The sequence below is a fragment of the Pristiophorus japonicus genome, chromosome 7 (assembly GCF_044704955.1).
Source record: "Pristiophorus japonicus isolate sPriJap1 chromosome 7, sPriJap1.hap1, whole genome shotgun sequence".
Lineage (NCBI taxonomy): Eukaryota > Metazoa > Chordata > Chondrichthyes > Pristiophoridae > Pristiophorus > Pristiophorus japonicus.
Window position 1 is genome coordinate 8,880,168 of NC_091983.1, and position 21,368 is coordinate 8,901,535.

The 21,368-nt window shown below is 44.6% G+C and overlaps 1 protein-coding gene across 24 annotated transcripts in view; it reads left to right on the top strand.

The window, feature by feature from the left end:
• The window catches only part of rims1a (regulating synaptic membrane exocytosis 1a), a 908,397-nt gene that overhangs the window by 404,988 nt on the left and 482,041 nt on the right, over positions 1-21,368 (top strand). For all 24 annotated transcript variants that reach the window (XM_070884742.1, XM_070884748.1, XM_070884749.1 and 21 more), the window contains one exon: positions 18,758-19,086. In XM_070884742.1, the coding sequence (XP_070740843.1) occupies positions 18,758-19,086 (329 nt within the window). The remainder of the gene's footprint in view (positions 1-18,757; positions 19,087-21,368) is intronic.

The following is a 21,368-nucleotide window of genomic DNA, read 5'->3' on the forward strand; positions in this document are numbered from 1 at the left end:
TGTAAATGGGGCTAGGACACTTCATATTAGGGGTCAAGAAAGTCACATCAGTCACAATTTCTATTTATATACCCTCACTATCTGAAGGGGCTCGGCATCGTACCCGGCCAGTTATGGGAGAACTTGGCCTGCAATAAGAGCACAAAGAAGAGTTTAGGAAGGGGTCACCTCGTGTTGTGCCACATGTGCCTTCCATCGTTCAATAGCTGCCACTGTGTGGATCTGCAAATGCCTTCAGTTCAATCTGTGTGGCTGGTGTCTGATGATTTTCAAAGATTGGGAGGAGGTGACAGGCAAGTAGCATAGCGGCTCGGGGTGATGTTTGTAAAAGGCATATCAACAGTGGGAGTGGAGTGCGAGGAGTGTTGACAATGATTAGGGTGCAAGAGGGTAGATGCATTCTGAATGCAGAGGCAATGCCTGGAGAAGTAGGCCTCCAGCTTTCTGCTGCATTCTACAACCTACAAGATGGCCTGCAACACATTGAGGGGTCGAAATTGGGTACGCCATTTTTGAGGCAGTGTCACCGTCTGAGTGCTGATTTTATCGCTGGGCATTAGATGCAGCCTCAAAGTCTAAACCTAACCCTAATGCTAAATTCAGTTTGTAAGCCCAAAGATGAGAGAGTGGCATTGCACACTCATCCTCGGGCAGGAGCTAAGGAGGTCGACTGGATTTCCCGACGGAAAAAAAACGGGAAGAAGAAAAAAATAACTCTAACTTCTCCGATCCGCGCACACACACTTCCCCACTCTTAAAACTAATGAACACATGCAGATAAATAAAGAAAAAACCTTCCTTTCTAGGCGATTCCGCCCGAGATCCGCTCTGTTCCGACAGCTTTTTCCTGGCTGTACGGCCGCCTGTTTGTACGACAGCTGTACAAAGCAAATGTTGCGACAGAGACGTCAAAGAGGCGTTGTACGCTGGATGACGCCACCACACGGATGGAGTTAGCTGGTGTAGCATTGCCTCTTGGCACCTCTGCCAAAGGGCTGACTGAATCTCGGGCGAAGCGTCGACGCTACTTACCGATGATGGTAGGCATTTGCCGCCCATTAGCCACCTCCCTTGCGCGGTAACTGGAGGCGTACAAAACCAAATTTCAACCCCTGAGAAGATGCAGCTCCATCAAAGACTTAACATTGTGTAAGACAGTGATCTTGCAAGCATGGGAGGCCTGCAATAAATGTGAAGGGTACTCACCCAGATGACTCTCGTGAGGTTGTTGAACTTCTTGTAGCATTATGTGCTGGTTCTGGCCACCGCGTCTGCCGCTGACACCTCCTGTGCAATCTCCTTCCAGATTCTTTTAGAAATGCTGGGCAATGGCCTCCCTCAATCAGATGGAGTGCAGACCACCTCCTCTCAATGGCCGGCACTAAAATCTGAGCAGCCACTGGAGAGAATCGTCTGGCACGCTGCATGCCCCCTTGCTACGTCCTCTCTCCCGCTGTGTCTGAAGTGGCTCAAGTCACCTGTGCGTGCCCTAAGTTCCGCCTGCGCCCGGGAAAATTGAAAAGGGTCTGCGCATGCGCGAAATATCAAATTTTTTTAACTAAAAAGTGGCATTGCACACACATCCTCGGGCGGGGGCGCAAAATCAGGAGTTACGTGAGAACGCTTTTGCGCCCCTGATCATGGAACCTCATTTTTTGGCAAAATTTGCAGATGAGGGCACAAACTTTTTCCAGGCAGTATCAGGACCTCCCCACCACCATTACCACCCTGAAATCTCACAAGCCTAAAATCAAGCCCTTTGAGTCCAATTTACTCAGGCCAGATCTATTCTCAACCCTTAGAAATTGGCTTTCCTCCAATTAAGTATTTTTACTCTAGATTGCTCCCTATTCCATAGCTCGTCCAAGCGTTATGATACTGTGATCACTGTTCCCTAAATATTTCCCTACTGACACTTGCTCCACCTGACCCACCTCATTCCCCAGAACCAGATCCAGCATTGCCTCCTTCCTCGTTGGGCCAGAAACATACTGATCAAGAAAGTTCTCCTAAACACATTTCAGAAATTCTTCCCCCTCTTTGCCCTTTACACTGTTGCTATCCCAGTCTATATTAGAATAGTTGAAGTCCCCCATTATCACTATTCTATAGTTCTTGCACCTCACTATAATTTTCCTGCACATTTGCTCCTCGATATCCTTCCCACTAATTGGGGGCCTATAGAATACACCTAGTAGTGTAGCGGCACTTCTACTATTTCACAACTCTTAACCAAATAGATTCTGTCCTTCACCCCTCCAGGACACCCTCTCTCTCCAGCACTGTAAAATTCTCCTTAATCAGGACTGCCATCACACCTCTTTCTTTCATTCCCTATCTTTCCTAAACAGTACAGAATACTGGTTGGAGAGCGAGATGTACTCAGGGGACTCCTGCACTACCTGCCTGGTCTTCCTTGTCTGTCTGATAGTCACCCATTCCCTCTCTGTCTGCACTCTCCTGCGCTGTGGGGTGACCACCTCCTGAAACCTGTTATCCACGTAGCTCTCAGCCTTACGGATGCACCGGAGTGACACCAGCTGCTGCTCAAGCTCCAAAACCCAGAGCTCAAGCTCCTCCAGCTGACGACACTTCCTGCACATGTGGTTGTCCAGGACACGGGAAGCGTCCCGGAGCCCCCATGTGGCACAGGATGTGCATTCCACAGGACCGAGGTGCCCTGCTATGTCTCTACTTAATAGCCTATTAAGCAACTTAACAGAAATAAACTTAAGACTAAAACATACAATCATTAACTACTCACAAATTAGCTTCTTCCCTGGCGCTGATGTCACTTACCTCGCTCCCTGACACTCGCACTCCCTCCGGGCCCTTGGACCTTTATCTGCGGCCGCTCCTCTGTCCCATAGGTCCACTTTTGTGTCTATTAACTTAGAGACCTTGGGTTCTGTGGCTTCACTCCTCCTTTTCAGTCAGACGTCCCCACCGCCTTCCTCCTCTCCATCAATTCCTGCGCTCACAAAATTCCTCACTCTGCTTGCGAATGGCTCTGTGCTCAAGCTCTGTACTTTTTCACACTAGTGCCTAATAATTACCTTTGGAGAGTCAAACAATCTTCAGCTGCCTAATCAGCTTCTAGCTCACAACTCTTTTAACTAATACAATTCAACCAGGTGCTCCCTTGTTAAAGGGGCACAATCACAAGAACCCGGGTGGGTGGGGTGGATTGACCCATCCACCTCCACGGAGGTGTGTGGGGGGCCTGACCCATCCACCTCCATGGCACGAACCTGGTATTGCAGTACTTCCAGGAACGGTGCAGTGGCTCTTGGCCTTCTGGCTAAGAGCATTGGCGCAGAGTGATCCTTGATGTGTGCAAGGTGACCTCTGGCGTTTGTGATTTGACAAAGAATTGGAAAGATTGGCTACGAAAAAAAAACAATCACAAGAACCCGCAAATTAATAAATAAACGTTAAAGAGAACGCTAACAAATCAAATTAAAATTCTGTTCCCTGATGTAATGATGCTCACGTCTCGCGGAAGGCTGCGAGCGTACCGGTGGACACCACGTGCTCTATCTCTAGGGACACCCGGGCGCGAACGTAGCCGCAGAAGAGAGGCAGGCAGTCAGGCTGAACGAACCCCTCAACCGGCCTAAAGCCTACTGCACGTGGTATTCCCGGGAGGTCTCCTCTCCAAGTACTAACCAGGCCTGACTTTGCTTTGCTTCTGAGATAGACGAGATCGCGCTTGGCCATAGTAGTTTTGGCCGTGGCGCTCCTAGCTCACACCTACTCAAGCAACCACTTACAGCTGATAGCTCTTAACTTCAAACTGTCACTGAGCATGCAGTTTCTTTTATGTTACAAGACAAAGCCAAATTCCAATCTGATGATTACTTACCTAACTTACCTTATACCTACCAATATATTTCTCCTCTACTCCAATTTCTCCAGCTTCGTCTCCAAGCTCTGTGCTGAAGCTCTCTCAAGTACGGCCTACTCCTGTTCCAAATTCTTATGTTCTTATGTGATACTTTATCAAACGCCTTTTGAAAGTCCATATGCACAACATCAACTGCATTATTCTCATCTACCCTCTCTGTCACCTCATCAAAAAACTCATTCGAGTTAGTCAAACCCCTAACAAATCCGTGCTGGCTCTCCTTTAATTTTTCCATATTTGTCAATTTTCTCCTGAATTATTGTTTCCAAAAGCTTCCCCACCACCGACTTTAAACTGACTAGCCTGTAATTGCCAGGTTTATCCTTCTCCCCTTTTTTGACCCAAGGGTGGAACACTTGCAATCCTCCAGTCCTTTGGCACCACCCCTGTATCTAAGGGGGGTTAGAAGATTGTGGCCAGCGCCTCCGCAATTTCTACCCTTCCATCACCAACCTTGGACGCATCCGATCTGGACCGGGTGACTTATCTACTTTAACTAGTACCAGCCTTTCTAGTACCTCTTTATCTATTTTTATCTCATCCGGTATCCCAGCAACCTCCTCATTTACCAAAGCTTTGGCAAAATTCTCTTCCTGGGTAAACACAGATGCAAATTACTCATTTAGTACTTCAGCCATGCCTTCAGCCTCCAACAATAGATCCCTATTTTGGTTCCTAATCGGCCCTGCCACTCCTCTGCCAACCCTTTTACTGGTAATGTGCCGATAGAAGGCCTTTGGTTACCTTTTATGTTAGCCACCAATCTATTCTCATACTGTCTCTTTGCCCCTCTTTCCTTGTTCACTCTGTACTTTTTATATTCAGCCTGATTCTCTTGTATTATAAAGCTGATATCTGCCCCCTTTTTCTACCATCATCCTACTCTCCAACGTCATCCAGGGAGCTCTGGCTTTGGTTGCCTTCCCTTTTCCCCGTGTAGGAATGTACCTGAACCATCTCTTCATGTAATGAAGCCCATTGCTTCATTACATTTCTGCCTGCCATTCTTTGATTCCAGTTTAAATGGGTCAGATTGCGCCTGAATTTGCAGAAATTAGCCCTCCTCCAGTTATGTATTTTTTTATTCTATATTGCCCCGTGTCCTGCTTCAAAACTAATTTAAACCTTATCATACTATGATCACTATTCCCGAGTTGATCCATCTTCTCGCCTTGGTTCCTGTAACCCTTAATACCCTTGCCTAACAAAAATCTATCAACCTCAGTTTTGAAATTTTCAATCGACTCCCTTAATAATCTTAAATACCTCAATTAGAATACCCTTTAATCTTCTTTACTCATAGGAATACAAGCCTAGTCTATGCAACCTGTCCCCATAATCCTTTCGGTGCGGTATTATTCTGGTGAGTGTGCGCTGCACTCCCTCCAAGGTCAATATATCCTTCCTAAGGTGCGGTATTATTCTGGTGAGTGTGCGCTGCACTCCCTCCAAGGTCAATATATCCTTCCTAAGGTGCGGTATTATTCTGGTGAGTGTGCGCTGCACTCCCTCCAAGGTCAATATATCCTTCCTAAGGTGCGGTATTATTCTGGTGAGTGTGCGCTGCACTCCCTCCAAGGTCAATATATCCTTCCTAAGGTGCGGTATTATTCTGGTGAGTGTGCGCTATACTCCCTCCAAGGTCAATATATCCTTCCTAAGGTGCGGTGTCCAGAACTGGACATAGTACCCAAGATGTGGGGTTTCCACCAGAGCTCTGTACAGCTGTAACATAACTTCCAGCTGCCTTGAGATAAAGACAAACAGTCCATTAGCCTTTTAAATTCGTTTTTGTAACTGTCCACTAGTTTTAAATGATTTCTGTTCTTGGACCCATAAATCTCTCCATAGTTCCTAGCTTCTCACCATTTAGAAAATACTCTGATCTGCCTTTCTTGGGTCTAACGTGGATGACGTCACATTTTCCCACATTAAACTCCACATCTGCCACAGTTTTGCCCACTCACTTAATCTATCAATGTCCCTTTGCAACTTTCTGCACTCATCTACACTATTTAATGTGCCACCTAACTTGGTGCCATCAGAAAACTTAGATACACGGCTCTTCATTCCTTCATCTAAGTCATTTATAAATAAATTGAAACGCTGAGGCCCCAGTACAGATCCCTGGGGAACACCACTAGTGACATCCTGCCAATTTGAGTACATACCTATTGTCCCTACTCTCTGTCTCCTACCTCCTCACCAGTTCCTTACTGCTAACATGGGGACCAGGAAGGGTAGTTGTGAGGCCAGCAATTTTGTGGATATAGGGTCGCTCTCCTGGACAGGATATGCTCAGAGAGGGCATGAGGGGATATACTGTACTTGTACAACCAATTGGTGCAGCACACTTTCATCTTTTGTTGCTTGATTGTTATATGCAGCATTCCACTTGTTCAGTTTACCACACCAACAGTGCTGGTAGTACTGGCCAGGGAATGATAATTTACTGACTCGAACATAGGTCAGCTGAGAAACAGCATGGTGTCGACTGCACATTCCCAGAGAGGAATGGAGGTTGGATGAAGTTCTAGTCAAGAAGTTGAGGGCCTCTAGCCCTTGATATTTCATTCAATAATTGAAATACCTGAAGCCAACTTGTCCAGATAGGAATCATCCTAGGTTGCTGAGGGAAGCAAGGGTTGAGATAGCAGAAGCTGTAACCTTAATCTTTCAGTCCTCCTTGGATATGGGACTTATTCAAAAAAGGGGAAAGGAATCAACCTGGTAACTACAGGCCAATCAGTCCAATGCCACTGGTGGGAAATATACTTGAGATCATTGTCAAGGCCAAAATTAATTCTCACTTGGAGTAGCATGGGTTCATAAGAGAGAGCCAGTATGGATTTGTTGAAAGGCAAATCGTATCTAACTAACTTGATTGAGATCTTTGATGATGTAACAGAGAGGCTTGATCAGTTTTGTACAGTTTTGGTCTCCTAACCTGAGGAAGGACATTCTTGCTATTGAGGGAGTGCAGCGAAGGTTCACCAGACTGATTCCCGGGATAGTGGGACTGACCTATCAAGAAAGACTGGATCAACTGGGCTTGTATTCACTGGAGTTCAGAAGAATGAGAGGGGACCTCATAGAAACGTTTAAAATTCTGACGGGGGTAGACAGGTTAGATGCAGGAAGAATGTTCCCAATGTTGGGGAAGTCCAGAACCAGGGGACACAGTCTAAGGATAAGGGGGAAGCCATTTCGGACTGAGATGAGGAGGAATTTCTTCACCCAGAGAATGGTGAACCTGTGGAATTCTCTACCACAGAAAGTTGTTGAGGCCAATTCACTAAATATATTCAAAAAGGAGTTAGATGAAGTCCTTACTACTAGGGGAATCAAGGGGTATGGTGAGAAAGCAGGAATGGGGTACTGAAGTTGCATGTTCAGCCATGAACTCATTGAATGGCGGTGCAGGCTCGAAGGGCCGAATGGCCTACTCCTGCACCTATTTTCTATGTTTCTATGTTTCTATAAAGGTAGTGCAGTAGATGTTGCGTATACGAACTTTCAAAAGGCATTTGATAAAGTACAAAATTACAGACTTATTCGGAAAATAGAAACACTTGTTATTAAAGAGACGGCCTGGAGGGAGGGGAGCATGCCGAGAGATCTTAGAGATGCAGTGATCGTGACCATCTTTAAAAAGGGGACAAGTCCAACTGCAGCAACTGCAAGGGAATCTCCCTGCTATCAACCAGTGGGAAAGTCATCGCTAGAGTCCTCCTCAACTGACTTCTCCCTGTGGCCGAGGAGCTCCTCCCAGAGTCGCAGTGAGGATTTCGTCTCCTCTGGGGCACAACGGACATGATTTTTGCAGCGCGACAGCTGCAGGAAAAATGCAGGGAACAACGCCAGCCCTTATACATGGCCTTCTTCGACCTTACAAAGGCCTTTGACACTGTCAACCGCGAGGGTCAATGGAGCGACCTCCTCTGTTTCGGATGCCCCCAAAGGTACGTCACCATCCTCCGCCTGCTCCACGATGTCATGCAAGCTGTGATCCTTAGCAATGGATCCATCACAGACCCAATACACGTCCGGACCAGGGTCAAGCAGGGCTGCGTCATTGCCCCAACCCTCTTCTCAATCTTCCTCGCTGCCATGCTCCACCTCACAGTTGATAAGCTCCCCACTGGAGTGGAACTAAACTGCAGAACCAGTGGGAAGCTGTTCAACCTTCGCCGTCTCCAGGCCAGGCCCAAGACCACTCCAGCCTCTGTCGTTGAGCTACAGTACGTGGAGACGCCTGCGTCTGTGCACACACAGAGGCTGAACTCCAGGACATAGTCAATGTATTTACCGAGGTGTATGAAAGCATAGCCCTTACGCTAAACATCCGTAAGACAAAGGTCCTCCACCAGCCTGTCCTCGCCGCACAGCACTGCCCCCCAAACATCAAGATCCACGCCTGAGGAAAAAAGTGTTTGAAGACCAGGCCCTCAAAACTCTCACCAAGCTCATGGTCGACAGGGCCGTAGTAATACCAGCCCTCCTGTATGGCTCAGAGACGTGGACCATGTACAACAGACACCTCAAGTCGCTGGAGAAATACTACAAGCCATGTCTTCACAATATCCTGCATATCCTCTGGGAGGACAGACGCACGAACATTAGCGTCCTCGTCCAGGCCAACATCCCCAGCATTGAAGCACTGACCACACTTGACCAGCTCTGCTGGGCAGGCCACATAGTTCGCATGCCAGACACGAGACTCCCAAAGCAAGCGCTCTACTCTGAACTCGTCCACTGCAAACGAGCCAAAGGTGGGCAGAGGAACTGTCACAAGGACACCCTCAAAGCCTCCATGATAAAGTGCGCCATCCCCACTGACACTTGGGAGCCCCTGGCCATAGACCGCCCTAAGTGGAGGAAGTGTATTCGGGAGGGCGCTGAGCTCCTCGAGTATTGTCGCTGAGAGCATGCAGAAATCAAGCGCAGGCAGCGGAAGGAGCGCGCGGCAAACCAGGCTCCCTGCCCACCCTTTCCCTCAACAACTATTTGTCCCACCTGTAACAGAGACTGTGGTTCTCGTATTGGACTGTACTACCACCTAAGAACGCATGCTAAGAGTGGAAGCAAGACTTCTTCGATTCCGAGGGACTGCCTATGATGATGATGATGATGATAATTTGGGTACATAAATTGGCTAAGGGATAGGAGGCAGAGAGTAGTGGTGAACAGATGCTTTTCTGACTGGAGGGAAGTATGCAGTGGGGTTCCCCAGAGGTTGGTATTGGGACCATTGCTTTTCGTGTTATATATAAATGATCTGGACTTGGGTATAGGGCATACAATTTCGAAGTTTGCGGATGATATAAAACTTGGCAATATATTAAATAGTGAGCAGGATAGTAGCAGACTTTAGGAGAACATAGACAGACTGGTAAAATGGGCAGACAAGTGGCAGATGCAACTTAATGCGGATAAGTGTGAAAGGAAGCACTTTGGGAGGAGCAACATGGAGAGGTGGTATAACCTAATCCACCAGAGGGTGCATATTCAACAAATCCTTGAAGGTGGCAGGCCAAGTTGATAAGGCAGTTAAGAAAGCACATGGGATACTTGACTTTGTAAAGATATCATGCTAAACCTTTATATATCACGGGTTAGGCCTCAGCGGGAGTATTGTGTACAATTTTGGGCACCACACTTTAAGAAGAATGTCAGGCCTTGGGGAGGGTACAGAGGAGGTTGACCAGGGTGATAACCAGGGATGAGGGACTTCAGTTATTTGGAGCGGTTGGAGAAGCTGGGATTGTTTCCCTTACTATTAGAACTATTAGAGGTATTAAAAAATGTTGAGGGGTTTTGATAAAGAAAGTAGGGAAAAACGGTTTCCTCTGGCAAGTGGGTTGGTAACCAGAGGTCATAATTTAAAAATAATTGGCACACGTACTAGAGGGGAAATGAGTAGAAATTCTTTGACACATGGTTGTTAAGATCTGGAACTCACTACCTGAAAGGGTGGTGAAAGTCGATTGCATAGGAACTCACGAAAGGCAATTGGACATGCATTTGAAGAGAACTAATTTGCAGGGTGATGGGGGGGAAAAAGCTGGGGTGTGGGACTAAATTGGAGATCTCTTTCAAAGAGCCAGCACAGGCACGATGGGCTGAATGGCCACCTCCTGTGCTGTAAGATGCTATGATTCTAAGTCCACGATCTTCCAGCCATTGCTCCTTGCTTCTCATTGCTCCTCAGGTTTTAGACCACTAAATTGGAGAAGAGACACACGTGACAGGTGCCCTCCAAAGATCTCCTAAGCGGCCAGTTCTAAATGAGTCGTCATCATGCGTGAGGCAGGCTATTTAACTGCATGGGGCATTACAGGTGAGCCCAATCCTGGTTCTGCATTCTGCACACAATCAGATCCCCAGCAAGGGGAAGTCACTGGCTTAAAGATCAGGACCACGAGCTTATTTTATTCTTGCTCCTAATCGAGGGCCAACTTAATAGTGTTTGTACTGCTACCCAGACTGAGATCAGATAACAGCATAATGCATGGGTGGAACCTGGGACTTTTCTGGTCTGTATGGGTAAGCTGCTCATGACATTAACTCACTGAGGGATCGAGGGACCTTCCATGAATACAGTTTGACGTAAATTTCTGAGCCTGGGTGCTCTTCATTTGTAAGAAGATTTATTCACTTTTTTTTCAAATTTATATTCATAATGTGTTTTCTAATAATGGTGCATTTTAAATTACACCAGATCAACTAGCGTAAATGTATTTAATAATCCTCTAGAGATAAGGATTTTGAAAACATTTTCATTATCCATTCTGCTGCATTTGGGTGATGCTTAATGTATAAGTTAAAAGCCAAATTAGATGCTCTTAATCCTTCTTCAGAGCATTTTTGTTGGGAGCCTGACATCTGTGGATTGTTACGCTAAGTTTGGATTAGTTTGGACTAAATCCAAATAATTACAATCAAGCTCTGGTCCTCGGGCACAGCCAAGCCTAAAGAAATGTTTGGTGCGTACGTAAAGCTCTCAGAAATTATTCTTTTTTTCGATACTGAGGACCAGCTTACGCTGCGTGTTTCAGAGCTGACTTTGTTCAGAGGGCATTGACACAGCTGAACCAGCAGCTTTGAATTGTGAGGACGTAAGGTGAAGTCATGGTACTGCTTGTTGTTGCTGTGTGAGTATAAGCTGGTTATTGTAAGTTCTGTGTACTGTGGGCTGCAGAGACCCTTGGTTTGCAAACGCATCAGTTCTCCAGATGTAGAGCATTCAAGAGGAGAGCAATTTACCACTTCAATGTGCATAAAAAAATGATGTGATTGCTGAGAAAATTAAAATGCTAGATTAGAGAACTTTCAATCAGCTTCTACTATTAGTGGTTATATTGGTGGTCAGGGAAACAATTCCTACCTAAATGTCAGCATTTTTTTTTGAGGGGGATTAGGATAAATATATTTTTTTGAAGCCAAGTCAAAATTGCAGTTGGTGAGTTCCTATTCGCAACCGACCCAGAAGGAGATATTTTACTTTTCTACGTTCAGGTAACGTTGGAGAGCAATTTACTTCAGAATCTTTCAGGTGTACATCGTGATGGAGAGGTAGCAGCATTGTCCGGGATCAGGAATCGATTTTGCCTAACCAGCTTTTGAGTCTGAGACCATTGTGTGGCGGGGGTGATGGGGGTAAGAAAGAAGATAAAAGTTGGAAAAAATAAACAAAGATATGTTGTGGCGTCCGATGTAAAGCACAAGTACGAACATTGCAAATCTGTGTTTCTGCTATAAATTGGTATTGTGTTTTCCACTAGAATTGGGTTGAAATACATGTAGAGATGTGATGTCGTCTTTGTAGAGGCTGAATACTCCACTGAAATGCAGTAAGATATATTAATCCTTGGGTTTTACTGGATGCTTTTTATTTCCTTTTCATTCATTAGTCTATAGCTGCTGTTTACTCCATCCTCAAATGTTGTCTGAAGAATCTCTCTGAGTGCTTCAGACTGGCAGAGACTTTCTGACAGTGGCACTTAATTTGGATTCTGCTAAATTGCAATTCTTGCCAATTGCTCTAATTATTTTGTTCTCATTTTGTTTAGATGCTTATTGAATTGGATCCATTTTAGTTACGGTATTCTGCACAGATTTAGATTTATTTAAAAGGAAACAAAAAAAACATTATGGGCCAGATTTTGCTGTCAAAACAACGGCTAATAGAATGTGAATAGCTTTTGACAAGGTCCCACACGAGATTGTTGTGCAAAATTAAAGCACATGGTATTGAGGGTAATGTATTGACATGGATAGAGAACTGGTTGGCAGACAGGAAGCAGAGAGTCGGGTTAAACAGGTCCTTTTCAGAATGGCAGGCAGTGACTAGTGGGGTGTCGCAGGGCTCAGTGCTGGGACCCCAGCTATTTACAATATACATCAATGATTTAGATGAAGGAATTGCATGTAATATCTCCAAGTTTACATACACTAAGCTGGGTGGCGATTTGAGCTGTGAGGAGGATGCTAAGAGGCTGCGGGGTGACTTGGACAGGTTAGGTGAGTGGGCAGTTGCAGTATAATGTGGTGGCAAAAACATGAAGGTGGCAGATTAGGAAAAGGGGAGGTGCAACAAGACCTGGGTGTCATGGTACATCAGTCATTGAAGGTTGGCATGCAACAGGCAGTGAAGAAGGCAAATGGCATGTTGGCCTTCATAGTTAGGGGATTTGAGTATAGGAGCAGGGAGGTCTTACTGCAGCTGTACAGGGCTTGGTGAGGCCTCACTTGGAATATTATGTTCAGTTTTGGTCTCCTAATCTGAGGAAGGACGTTCTTGCTATTGAGGGAGTGCATCGAAGGTTCACCAGATTGATTCCTGGGATGACAAATGAGGAGAGATTGGATCCACTGGGCCTGTATTCACTGGAGTTGAGAAGAATGAGAGGGGATCTCATAGAAAAACACAAAATTCTGACGGGACTGGACAGGTTAGATGCAGGAAGAATGTTCTCAATGTTGGGGGAGTCCAGAACCAGGGGTCACAGTCTAAAAGGATAAGGAGTAAGCCATTTAGGAGCGAGATAAGGAGAAACTTCTCCACTCAGAGAGTTGTTAACCTGTGGAATTCTCTACCGCAGAGAGTTGTTGATGCCAGTTCATTAGATATAGTCAAGAGGGAGTTAGATATGGCCCTTACCGCTAAAGGGATCAAGGGGTATGGAGAGAAAGCAGGAAAGGAGTACCGAGGTGAATGATCAGCCATGTTCTTATTGAATGGTGGTGCAGGCTCGAAGGGCTGAATGGCCTTTTCCTGCACCTATTTTCTATGTTTCTATGAATGGTGCTTTCTGTTAATTATGCCGAAAAAGCACAGCAACTTCAGATGAGGAGCAGATCCGAGGCTAGCTGTTAACTCCATGAAATGGTATTTTGTTGTCTGGCTCACCATTGACATGTATTGAATGTCATCAAGTTGCCGTATTTGCAACTTAGTAGATACAAACTAAACCCACCTCAGATATTTAGGGCCAGTAATTACAAATGCAAGTACACTTTTAATAACATAGCAAGTCTTAATTACTACCAGTCATCCACTCTGACACTGAAAATTAGCTATTATAAGTGTGGAGTCTCAAATTCTTTCAGGTTGAATTTTTCGGGAAGATCTAAATTTCATTTTTTCTTACTTTTCCTTTCTGACTTTTCTCTCAAACCAGTCTTTTCCTCTCTTTCTTTCACTTTCTTTCTCTTTCAGTACCTGATTTGACATTGAATTCACCCACTTTAATTCACCTTCCTTCTCGGTCCTTGCACTGTTTGTTTCTCAATACTTAAATCTGATTGGTTAAGGAGATACCCTGTTGGTTGCCCTGCTCACTCAGGTCCCAGATGCCCTGTTTCCCTCGCTGCGCCGTTATCAGCTCGCACTTTCAGCAACGTAGTGAGCAAAAATGTTTTGAACCGAAGGGTGCAGGGGCAAGTCTAACAAACAGCAGATGCGGTTAGATGCCCTGCTACAGCAAAGCCTGGCCCCATAAAGACAGCAAACAGTGTAAAGAGAAATTCTAGGTCAGTGATCCTTCATTTTTATGTTTTGTTCAAATCTAAATATAGGCTTCCATCCATGAGAGGGTTGTAACATTTAAAATCTACATTACTGCGATCATGGGGAGCTTGTGAGGGTGGCAGGACAGGTTCACAAAGCAGTTAATAAAGCATACAGGATCCTGGGCTTTATACATCGAGGCATGGAGTACAAAAGCCAGGAGGTTATACTAAACCTAAATAAAACTCTGGTATGGCCCAAGCTACAGTATTGTGTCTAATTCTGGGCACCACACTTTAGGAAGGACGTGATGCTTTGGAATGGGTACTGAAGAGATTTACTAGAATGGTTCCAGAGATGAGAGATTACAGTTAGACTGGAGAAGCTGGGGTTGTTCTCAGAGCAGAGAAGGCTAACCTAGAAACGTAGAAAATAGGTGCAGGAGCAGGCCATCCGACCCTTCGAGCCTGCACCACCATTCAATCCGATCATGGCTGATCATTCCTTCAGTACCCCGTTCCTGCTTTCTCTCCATACCCCTTCATCCCTTTAGCCGCAAGGGCCATATCAACTCCCTCTTGAATATATCTAACGAACTGGCATCAACAACTCTCTGCGGTAGGGAATTCCATAGGTTAACAACTCTCTGAGTGAAGAAGTTCCTCCTCATCTCAGTCTTAGGATAAGGGGTAAGCCATTTTGGACTATGTCCCCTGGTTCTGGACTTCCCCAACATCTGGAACATTCGTCCTGCATCTAACCTGTCCAGTCCCGTCAAAATTTTATATGTTTCTATGAGATCCCCTCTCATCCTTCTAAACTCCAGTGAATACAGGCCCAGTGAACAAGGGAGAACTAGTAGATGTGGTGTATTTGGATTTTCAAAAGGCTTTTGACAAGGTCCCACACAAGAGATTGTTGCAAAATTAAAGCACATGGTATTGGGGGTAATGTACTGATGTGGATAGAGAACTGGTTGGATGATAGGAAGCAGAGTCGGGATAAACGGGTTCTTTTCAGAATGGCAGGCAGTGACTATTGAAGTGCCGCAGGACGCAGTGCTGTGACCCCAGCTATTTACAATGTACATTACTGATTTAGATGAAGGAATTCAGTGTAAAATCTCCAAGTTTTCAGCTGATACTAAGCTGGGTGGTGGTGTGAGCTGTGAGGAGAACGCTAAGAGGCTGCAGGGTGACTTGGACAGGTTAGGTGAGTGGGCAAATGCATGGTAGATGCAGTATAATAGGGATAAATGGGAGGTTATCCACTTTGAGGACAAAAACACGAAGGTAGAATATTATCTGAATGGCGGTAGATTAGGAAAAGGGGAGATGCAACAAGACGGTGTCATTGAAAGTTGGCATGCAGGTACAGCAGGCGGTGAAGAAGGCAAATGGTATGTTGGCCTTCATAGCTAAGGGATTTGAGTATAGGAGCAGTGAGGTCTTATTGCAGCTGTACAGGGCCTTGGTGAGGCCTCACCTGGAATATTGTGTTCACTTTTGGTCTCCTAATTTGAGGAAGGACATTCTTGCTATTGAGGGAGTGCAGCGAAGGTTCACCAGACTGATTCTCAGGATGGCAGGACTGACCTATGAGGAGGGACTGGATCGACTGGGCCTGTATTCACTGGAGTTTAGAAGGATGAGAGGGGATCTCATAGAAGCATATAAAATTCTGACGAGACTGGACAGGTTAGATGCAGGAAGAATGTTCCCAATGTTGGGGAAGTCCAGAACCAGGGGTCACAGTCTTAAGGATAAGGGGTAAGCCATTTAGGACTGTGATGAGGAGAAACTTCTTCATTCAGAGTTGTTAACCTGTGGAATTCCCTACCGCAGAGAGTTGTTGATGACAGTTCATTGGATATAATCAAGAGGGAGTTAGATATGGCCCTTACGGCTAAAGGGATCAAGGGGTATGGAGAGAAAGCAGGAAAGGGATACCGAGGTGAATGATCAGCCATGATCTTATTGAACAGTGGTGCAGACTCAAAAGGGCCGAATGGCCTGCTCCTGCACCTACTTTCTATTTTTCTATGTTTCAGCTGCCTAGGCCCTAAGCTCTGGAATTCCCTCCCCAAAACCCCTCTCTCTCTCCACCTCTGTTTCCTGCTTTAAGACACTTCTTAAAGGCTAGCTTTTGGTCATCTGTCCTACTATCTCCTCATGTCGCTCAGTGTTAAATGTTGTTTTATAACACTCCTGTGAAGTGCCTTGGGATGTTTTACTATGGTAAAGGCACGACATAAATGGAAGTTGTTTTTCTATGGTGCTGAGAGAGAGCAGAAATGGTGTTGGTTGTGACAGAGTGAAATTTCAGATGAGTGGTTTAATTTTACTGAGTGTTTCCAATTTGCTGTCACAGGACTTGGGAGGTTTATTTCAATCATGGATGGTTTGGCACTAATTCTGAACTGCTTGCAGTTGAGAGTTGCGCTGGAGAAGCAATATATTACACGGTAGTAACTGTGATATAATCAGTTCCTACAGAGTGAATTAGATAAGTGACTTGCCAACTCGATTCGAATCATCCAGCCATGTCACATCATGCAATTAGAGAGGTGTTACTGACTTGCATAAGAACATAAGAAATAGGAGCAGGAGAAGGCCATATGGCCCCCTGAGCCTGCTCTGCCATTTAATACGATCACGGCTGATCCGATCATGGGCTCGGGTCCACTTCCCTGTCCGCTCTCCATAACCCCTTATTCCCTTATCGTTTAAGAAACTGTCTATTTCTGTCTTAAATTTATTCAATGTCCCAGCTTCCACAGCTCTTTGAGGCAGCGAATTTCACAGATCTGCAACCCTCTGAGAGAAGAACTTTCTCCTTATCTCAGTTTTAAATGTGCGGCCCCTTATTCTAAGATCATGCCCTCTAGTTCTAGTTCTCTATCAGTGGAAACATCCTCTCTGCATCCAACTTGTCAAGCCCCTTCATAACCTTATACGGTTCAATAAGATCACCTCTCATTCTTCTGAATTGCAATGAATAGAGGCCCAACCTACTCAACCTTTTCTCATAAGTCAACCCCCTCATCCCTGGAATCAGCCTAGTGAACCTTCTCGGAACTGCCTCCAAAGCAAGTATATCCTTTCGTAAATATGGAAACCAAAACTGCACGCAGTATTCCAGGTATGGCCTCACCAATGCCTTATATAGCTGTAGTAAGACTGCTCTGCTTTTCTACTCCACCCCCTTTGCAATAAAGGCCAAGATACCATTGGCCTTCCTGATCACTTGCTGTAACTGAATATTATCCTTTTGTGTTTCATGCACAAGTATCTCTAAGTCCCGCTGTACTGCGACACTTTGCAATTTTTCTCCATTTAAATAATAACTTGCTCTTTGATTTTTTTTCTGCCAAATTGCATGACCTTACACTTTCCAACATTATACTCCATCTGCCAAATTTTTGAACACTCACTTAGCCTGTCTATGTCCTTTTGCAGATTTTGTGTGTCCTCCTCACATATTGCTTTTCCTCCTATCTTTGTATCGTCAGCAAACTTGGCTACGTTACACTCAGTCCTTTCCTCCAAATCGTTAATATAGATTATAAATGGTTGGGGTCCCAGCACTGATCCCTGCGGCAGTCCACTAGTTACTGGTTGCCAACCCGAGAATGAACCATTTATCCCGACTCTCTGTTTTCTGTTCGTTCGCCAATCCTCTATCCATGCCAATATATTACCCCCAACCCCATGAAATTTTATCTTGTGCAGTAACCTTTTATGTGGCACCTTGTCAAATGCCATTTGGAAGTCCAAATCCACTGGGTCCCCTTTATCCACCCTGTTCGTTACATCCTCAAAGAATTCTGATTCCAGCCCACAGTTTACTCCATGGCCATTAATGTGTGTTGGTTATGTTCAGTTTTAGGAAAATTGAAATACTTAAAGCAACATCCACCCCATTGTCAGTTGAGGGAGAGACCTGACTTGATTTTTATGGGTAGAAGGGCCATATTGCCCACTCCTCCCAACTGAATATAGGTCCCTAAATCATTAACCTGTAGGCCTCAGGTTCATGTGGGGTTTTTTATGCCACTTTTCTGCCTCTTCTGAAGTACTTCCTCTTGCTGAGGAACGGTTCCATGAGTGTTTGCAGCCCTCTGGTGCCTCACCTGAGTGCCAGTGCTTCACGTGAGTGTTGGCAAGCTGTTTAACTGAAGAGTATCATGTTCTCGTGATATCCACATCTGTGCACTTTGTAGCAGATGTCAGTTAGACTCTATTTGTTCTTATAGTCCCTAAGTCAGGATGCTGAGGAGAATTCTAGCTCCCTAACTGCTGCTCCAGTTGAGACCAGCTAACACAGTACGGACCAGAAACGATGCCGAGGATCTTCTAGTCTCTGTTCGGTCTGTGTTTTCATTTGTACACTTCACATTGGACCAGTAACTCTTCTAATGACATTATTAGTCCTACTATCTTAAACAGAAAAATTAAATGAAAAAATCAACAGAATATGAACAAAATGAGGATCACATTAATCACCACAATCTTTTGTAACTTGCTTTTAAAAGGTATTGCTATTGACATTAAAGTAAGAATGCACACATCATCATCACATTAGATTCTTAGAAACTTACTGCACAGAAGGAGGCCGGTCGACCTGTTGTGTCTGTGCCAGCTCTTTGAAAGAGCTTAGTCCCACATCCCCACTTTTATAGATAACTAAAAGCCTAATTGAACCTGACAACTGAATCTATCATGTAAATCCAGAGTTTAAATATTGTTATGTAAAAAGATAACCGAGCAGACATTGAAAAGTTTGGATAGAAAAATCTGAGGCCTAGCGCATTAACGACTTTTCTTGTCTTTGACTAGGTAATGTGGGTATGCAATTTATGTCGTAAACAGCAGGAAATTCTTACAAAATCAGGGGCGTGGTTCTTTGGAAGCGGAACACCACAGCCGCCCAATCAAGATGGAGCCCTGAGCGACACAGCTACAGGCGGTAGTTCAGACGCACCAAGGGAAAAGAAAGCAAGACTACAAGAGCGTTCGCGATCCCAGACTCCTTTAAGTACGGCAGTAGAAACACAAGAGGCCACACCGCCCGACAAGACTCGGGTCTCTGAACTTGCTCGGCAAGAAATGGGTTTTGAACAGAAACAGTCTTCAGCAAGATCGAGGAGTGAGCCCCCTAGAGACAGGTAATCTGAACAGCGCTAAAAACCCATTTATTTTTATCCCGGATCAGCAGCAAGCCCATGTAATACAATAAGTTGCAGCTGGGGAGGTGTTTCATAATTGATGTTTCTATCCGTCAACTAGTTAGTCCTTAAAATGTATTTAACTTCCACTTTCTTAACTTCTACCCATGTTCCTTCACTGGCATCAAATTTCTCTTGCATGATGGTTGCTAAGATTTGCCATGTGATTTTAGATCACTTGGCAAGAGGGCGTCTTGCTAGATAATATGAGCCCATGGAAATAATAGTTATAGCAGAAACAAAGAGAGAGGTTCAAAGACAAATGATACTCTTTCTGACTTGGTTATAGCATTTGATTGTATGTATTCTGTATCGTAACTATGATATAAACAGTTCTTGTCAGTAGATGTGGGAAGATGTTGGAAAAGCAAAATTCGGTCAGGCAGAGTCAGCAAGGATTTATGAAGGGGCAGTCATGTTTGACAAATTTGCTGGAATTCTTTGAGGATGTAATGAACAGGGTGGATAAAGGGGAACCAGTGGATGTGGTGTATTTGGACTTTCAGAAGGCATTTGACAAGGTACCACATAAAAGGTTACTGCACAAGATAAAAGTTCACGGGGTTGGGGTAATATATTAGCATGGATCGAAGATTGGCTGACAAATAGAAAACAGAGAGTTGGGATAAGTGGTTCATTCTCGGGTTGGCAATCAGTAACTAGTGAGGTGCCGCAGGGATGAGTGCTGGGACCCCAACTATTTACAATCTATATTCACGACTTAGAGGAAGGGACTGAGTGTAACATAGCCAAGTTTGCTGACGATACAAAGATGGGAGGAAAAGCAATGTGTGAGGAGGACACATAAAATCTGCAAAACGACATAGACAGGCTAGGTGAGTGGGCAAAAATTTGGCAGATCGAGTATCATGTTGGAAAATGTGAGGTCATGCACTTTGGCAAGAAAAATCAAAGAGCAAGTTATTATTTAAATGGAGAAAGATTGCAAAGTGCTGCAGTACACCTGGACCTGGGGGTACTTGTGCATGAAACACAAAAGGTTAGTATGCAGGTACAGCAATTGATCAGGAAGGCCAATGGTATCTTGGCCTTTATTGCAAAGGGGATGGAGTATAAAAGCAGGGAAGTCTTGCTACAGCTATATAAGGTATTGGTGAGGCCACACTTGGAATACTGCGTGCAGTTTTGGTTTCCATATTTACGAACGGATATAGTTGCTTTGGAGGCAGTTCAGAGAAGGTTCACTCGGTTGATTCCGGAGATGAGGGGGTTGACTTATGAGGAAAGGTTGAGTAGGTTGGGCCTCTACTCATTGGAGTTCAGAAGAATGAGAGGTGATCTTATTGAAACGAATAAGATTATGAGGGGGCTTGATAAGGTGGATGCAGAGAGGATGTTTCCACTGATAGGTGAGAGTAGAACTAGAGGGAATAATCTTAGAATAAGGGGCCGCCGATTTAAAACTAGGATGAGAAATTTCTTCTCTCAGGGTTGTGGATCTGTGGAATTCGTTGCATCGGAGAGCTGTGGAAGCTGGAACATTGAATAAATTTAAAACAGAAATAGACAGTTTCTTAAATGATAAGGGAATAAGGGGTTATGGAGAGCGAGAGGGAAGTGGACCTGAGTCCATAATCGGATCAGCCATGATCGTATTAAATGGAGCAGGCTCGAGGGGCCATATGGCCTACTCCTGCTTCTATTATTTATAAGTGACTGAATGTTAACCTTACAGATCATTTTTATCCCTGAGATTTTCTACCTCATTAACACAAGACCGCCAATTGATCATTAAACACAACTTAATGCAATGTGAACACAGGAAGGTGGGTAATATTGGCATAACTGATAACATGAAGAATATTCGTAGTATTCAGGTGTTTTTTTAAATGCTTTGCATATAACCATAAAACACAATATGTAGAAAAATAGCTGTTCTTGCATTCTGGCATTGATTTTGACTCGATGCATTCGTCAGACAATGTTCAGAGTACATCAAGGAGAACTGTACTGTGTGAGAAAAACACCATGCTTCAATCAATCGAGTTTTATTGACCTGGACCTTTTATCAAGCCCACAGTATTTTAAAATACTGGTTTAGGTTTATGGAACATACTCATGCTCAGGTTTTGTTTACTGAATTCACTTCTCTCTGCAGAGTTTTATGTGTATTCTACATCCCATCTGCTTTCACAAGTCTTCTCTAAGCTTTTTCTTCTCGTTCTTTTTGGCCCTATCCCGAAGTTGCAAATAATGTTAGC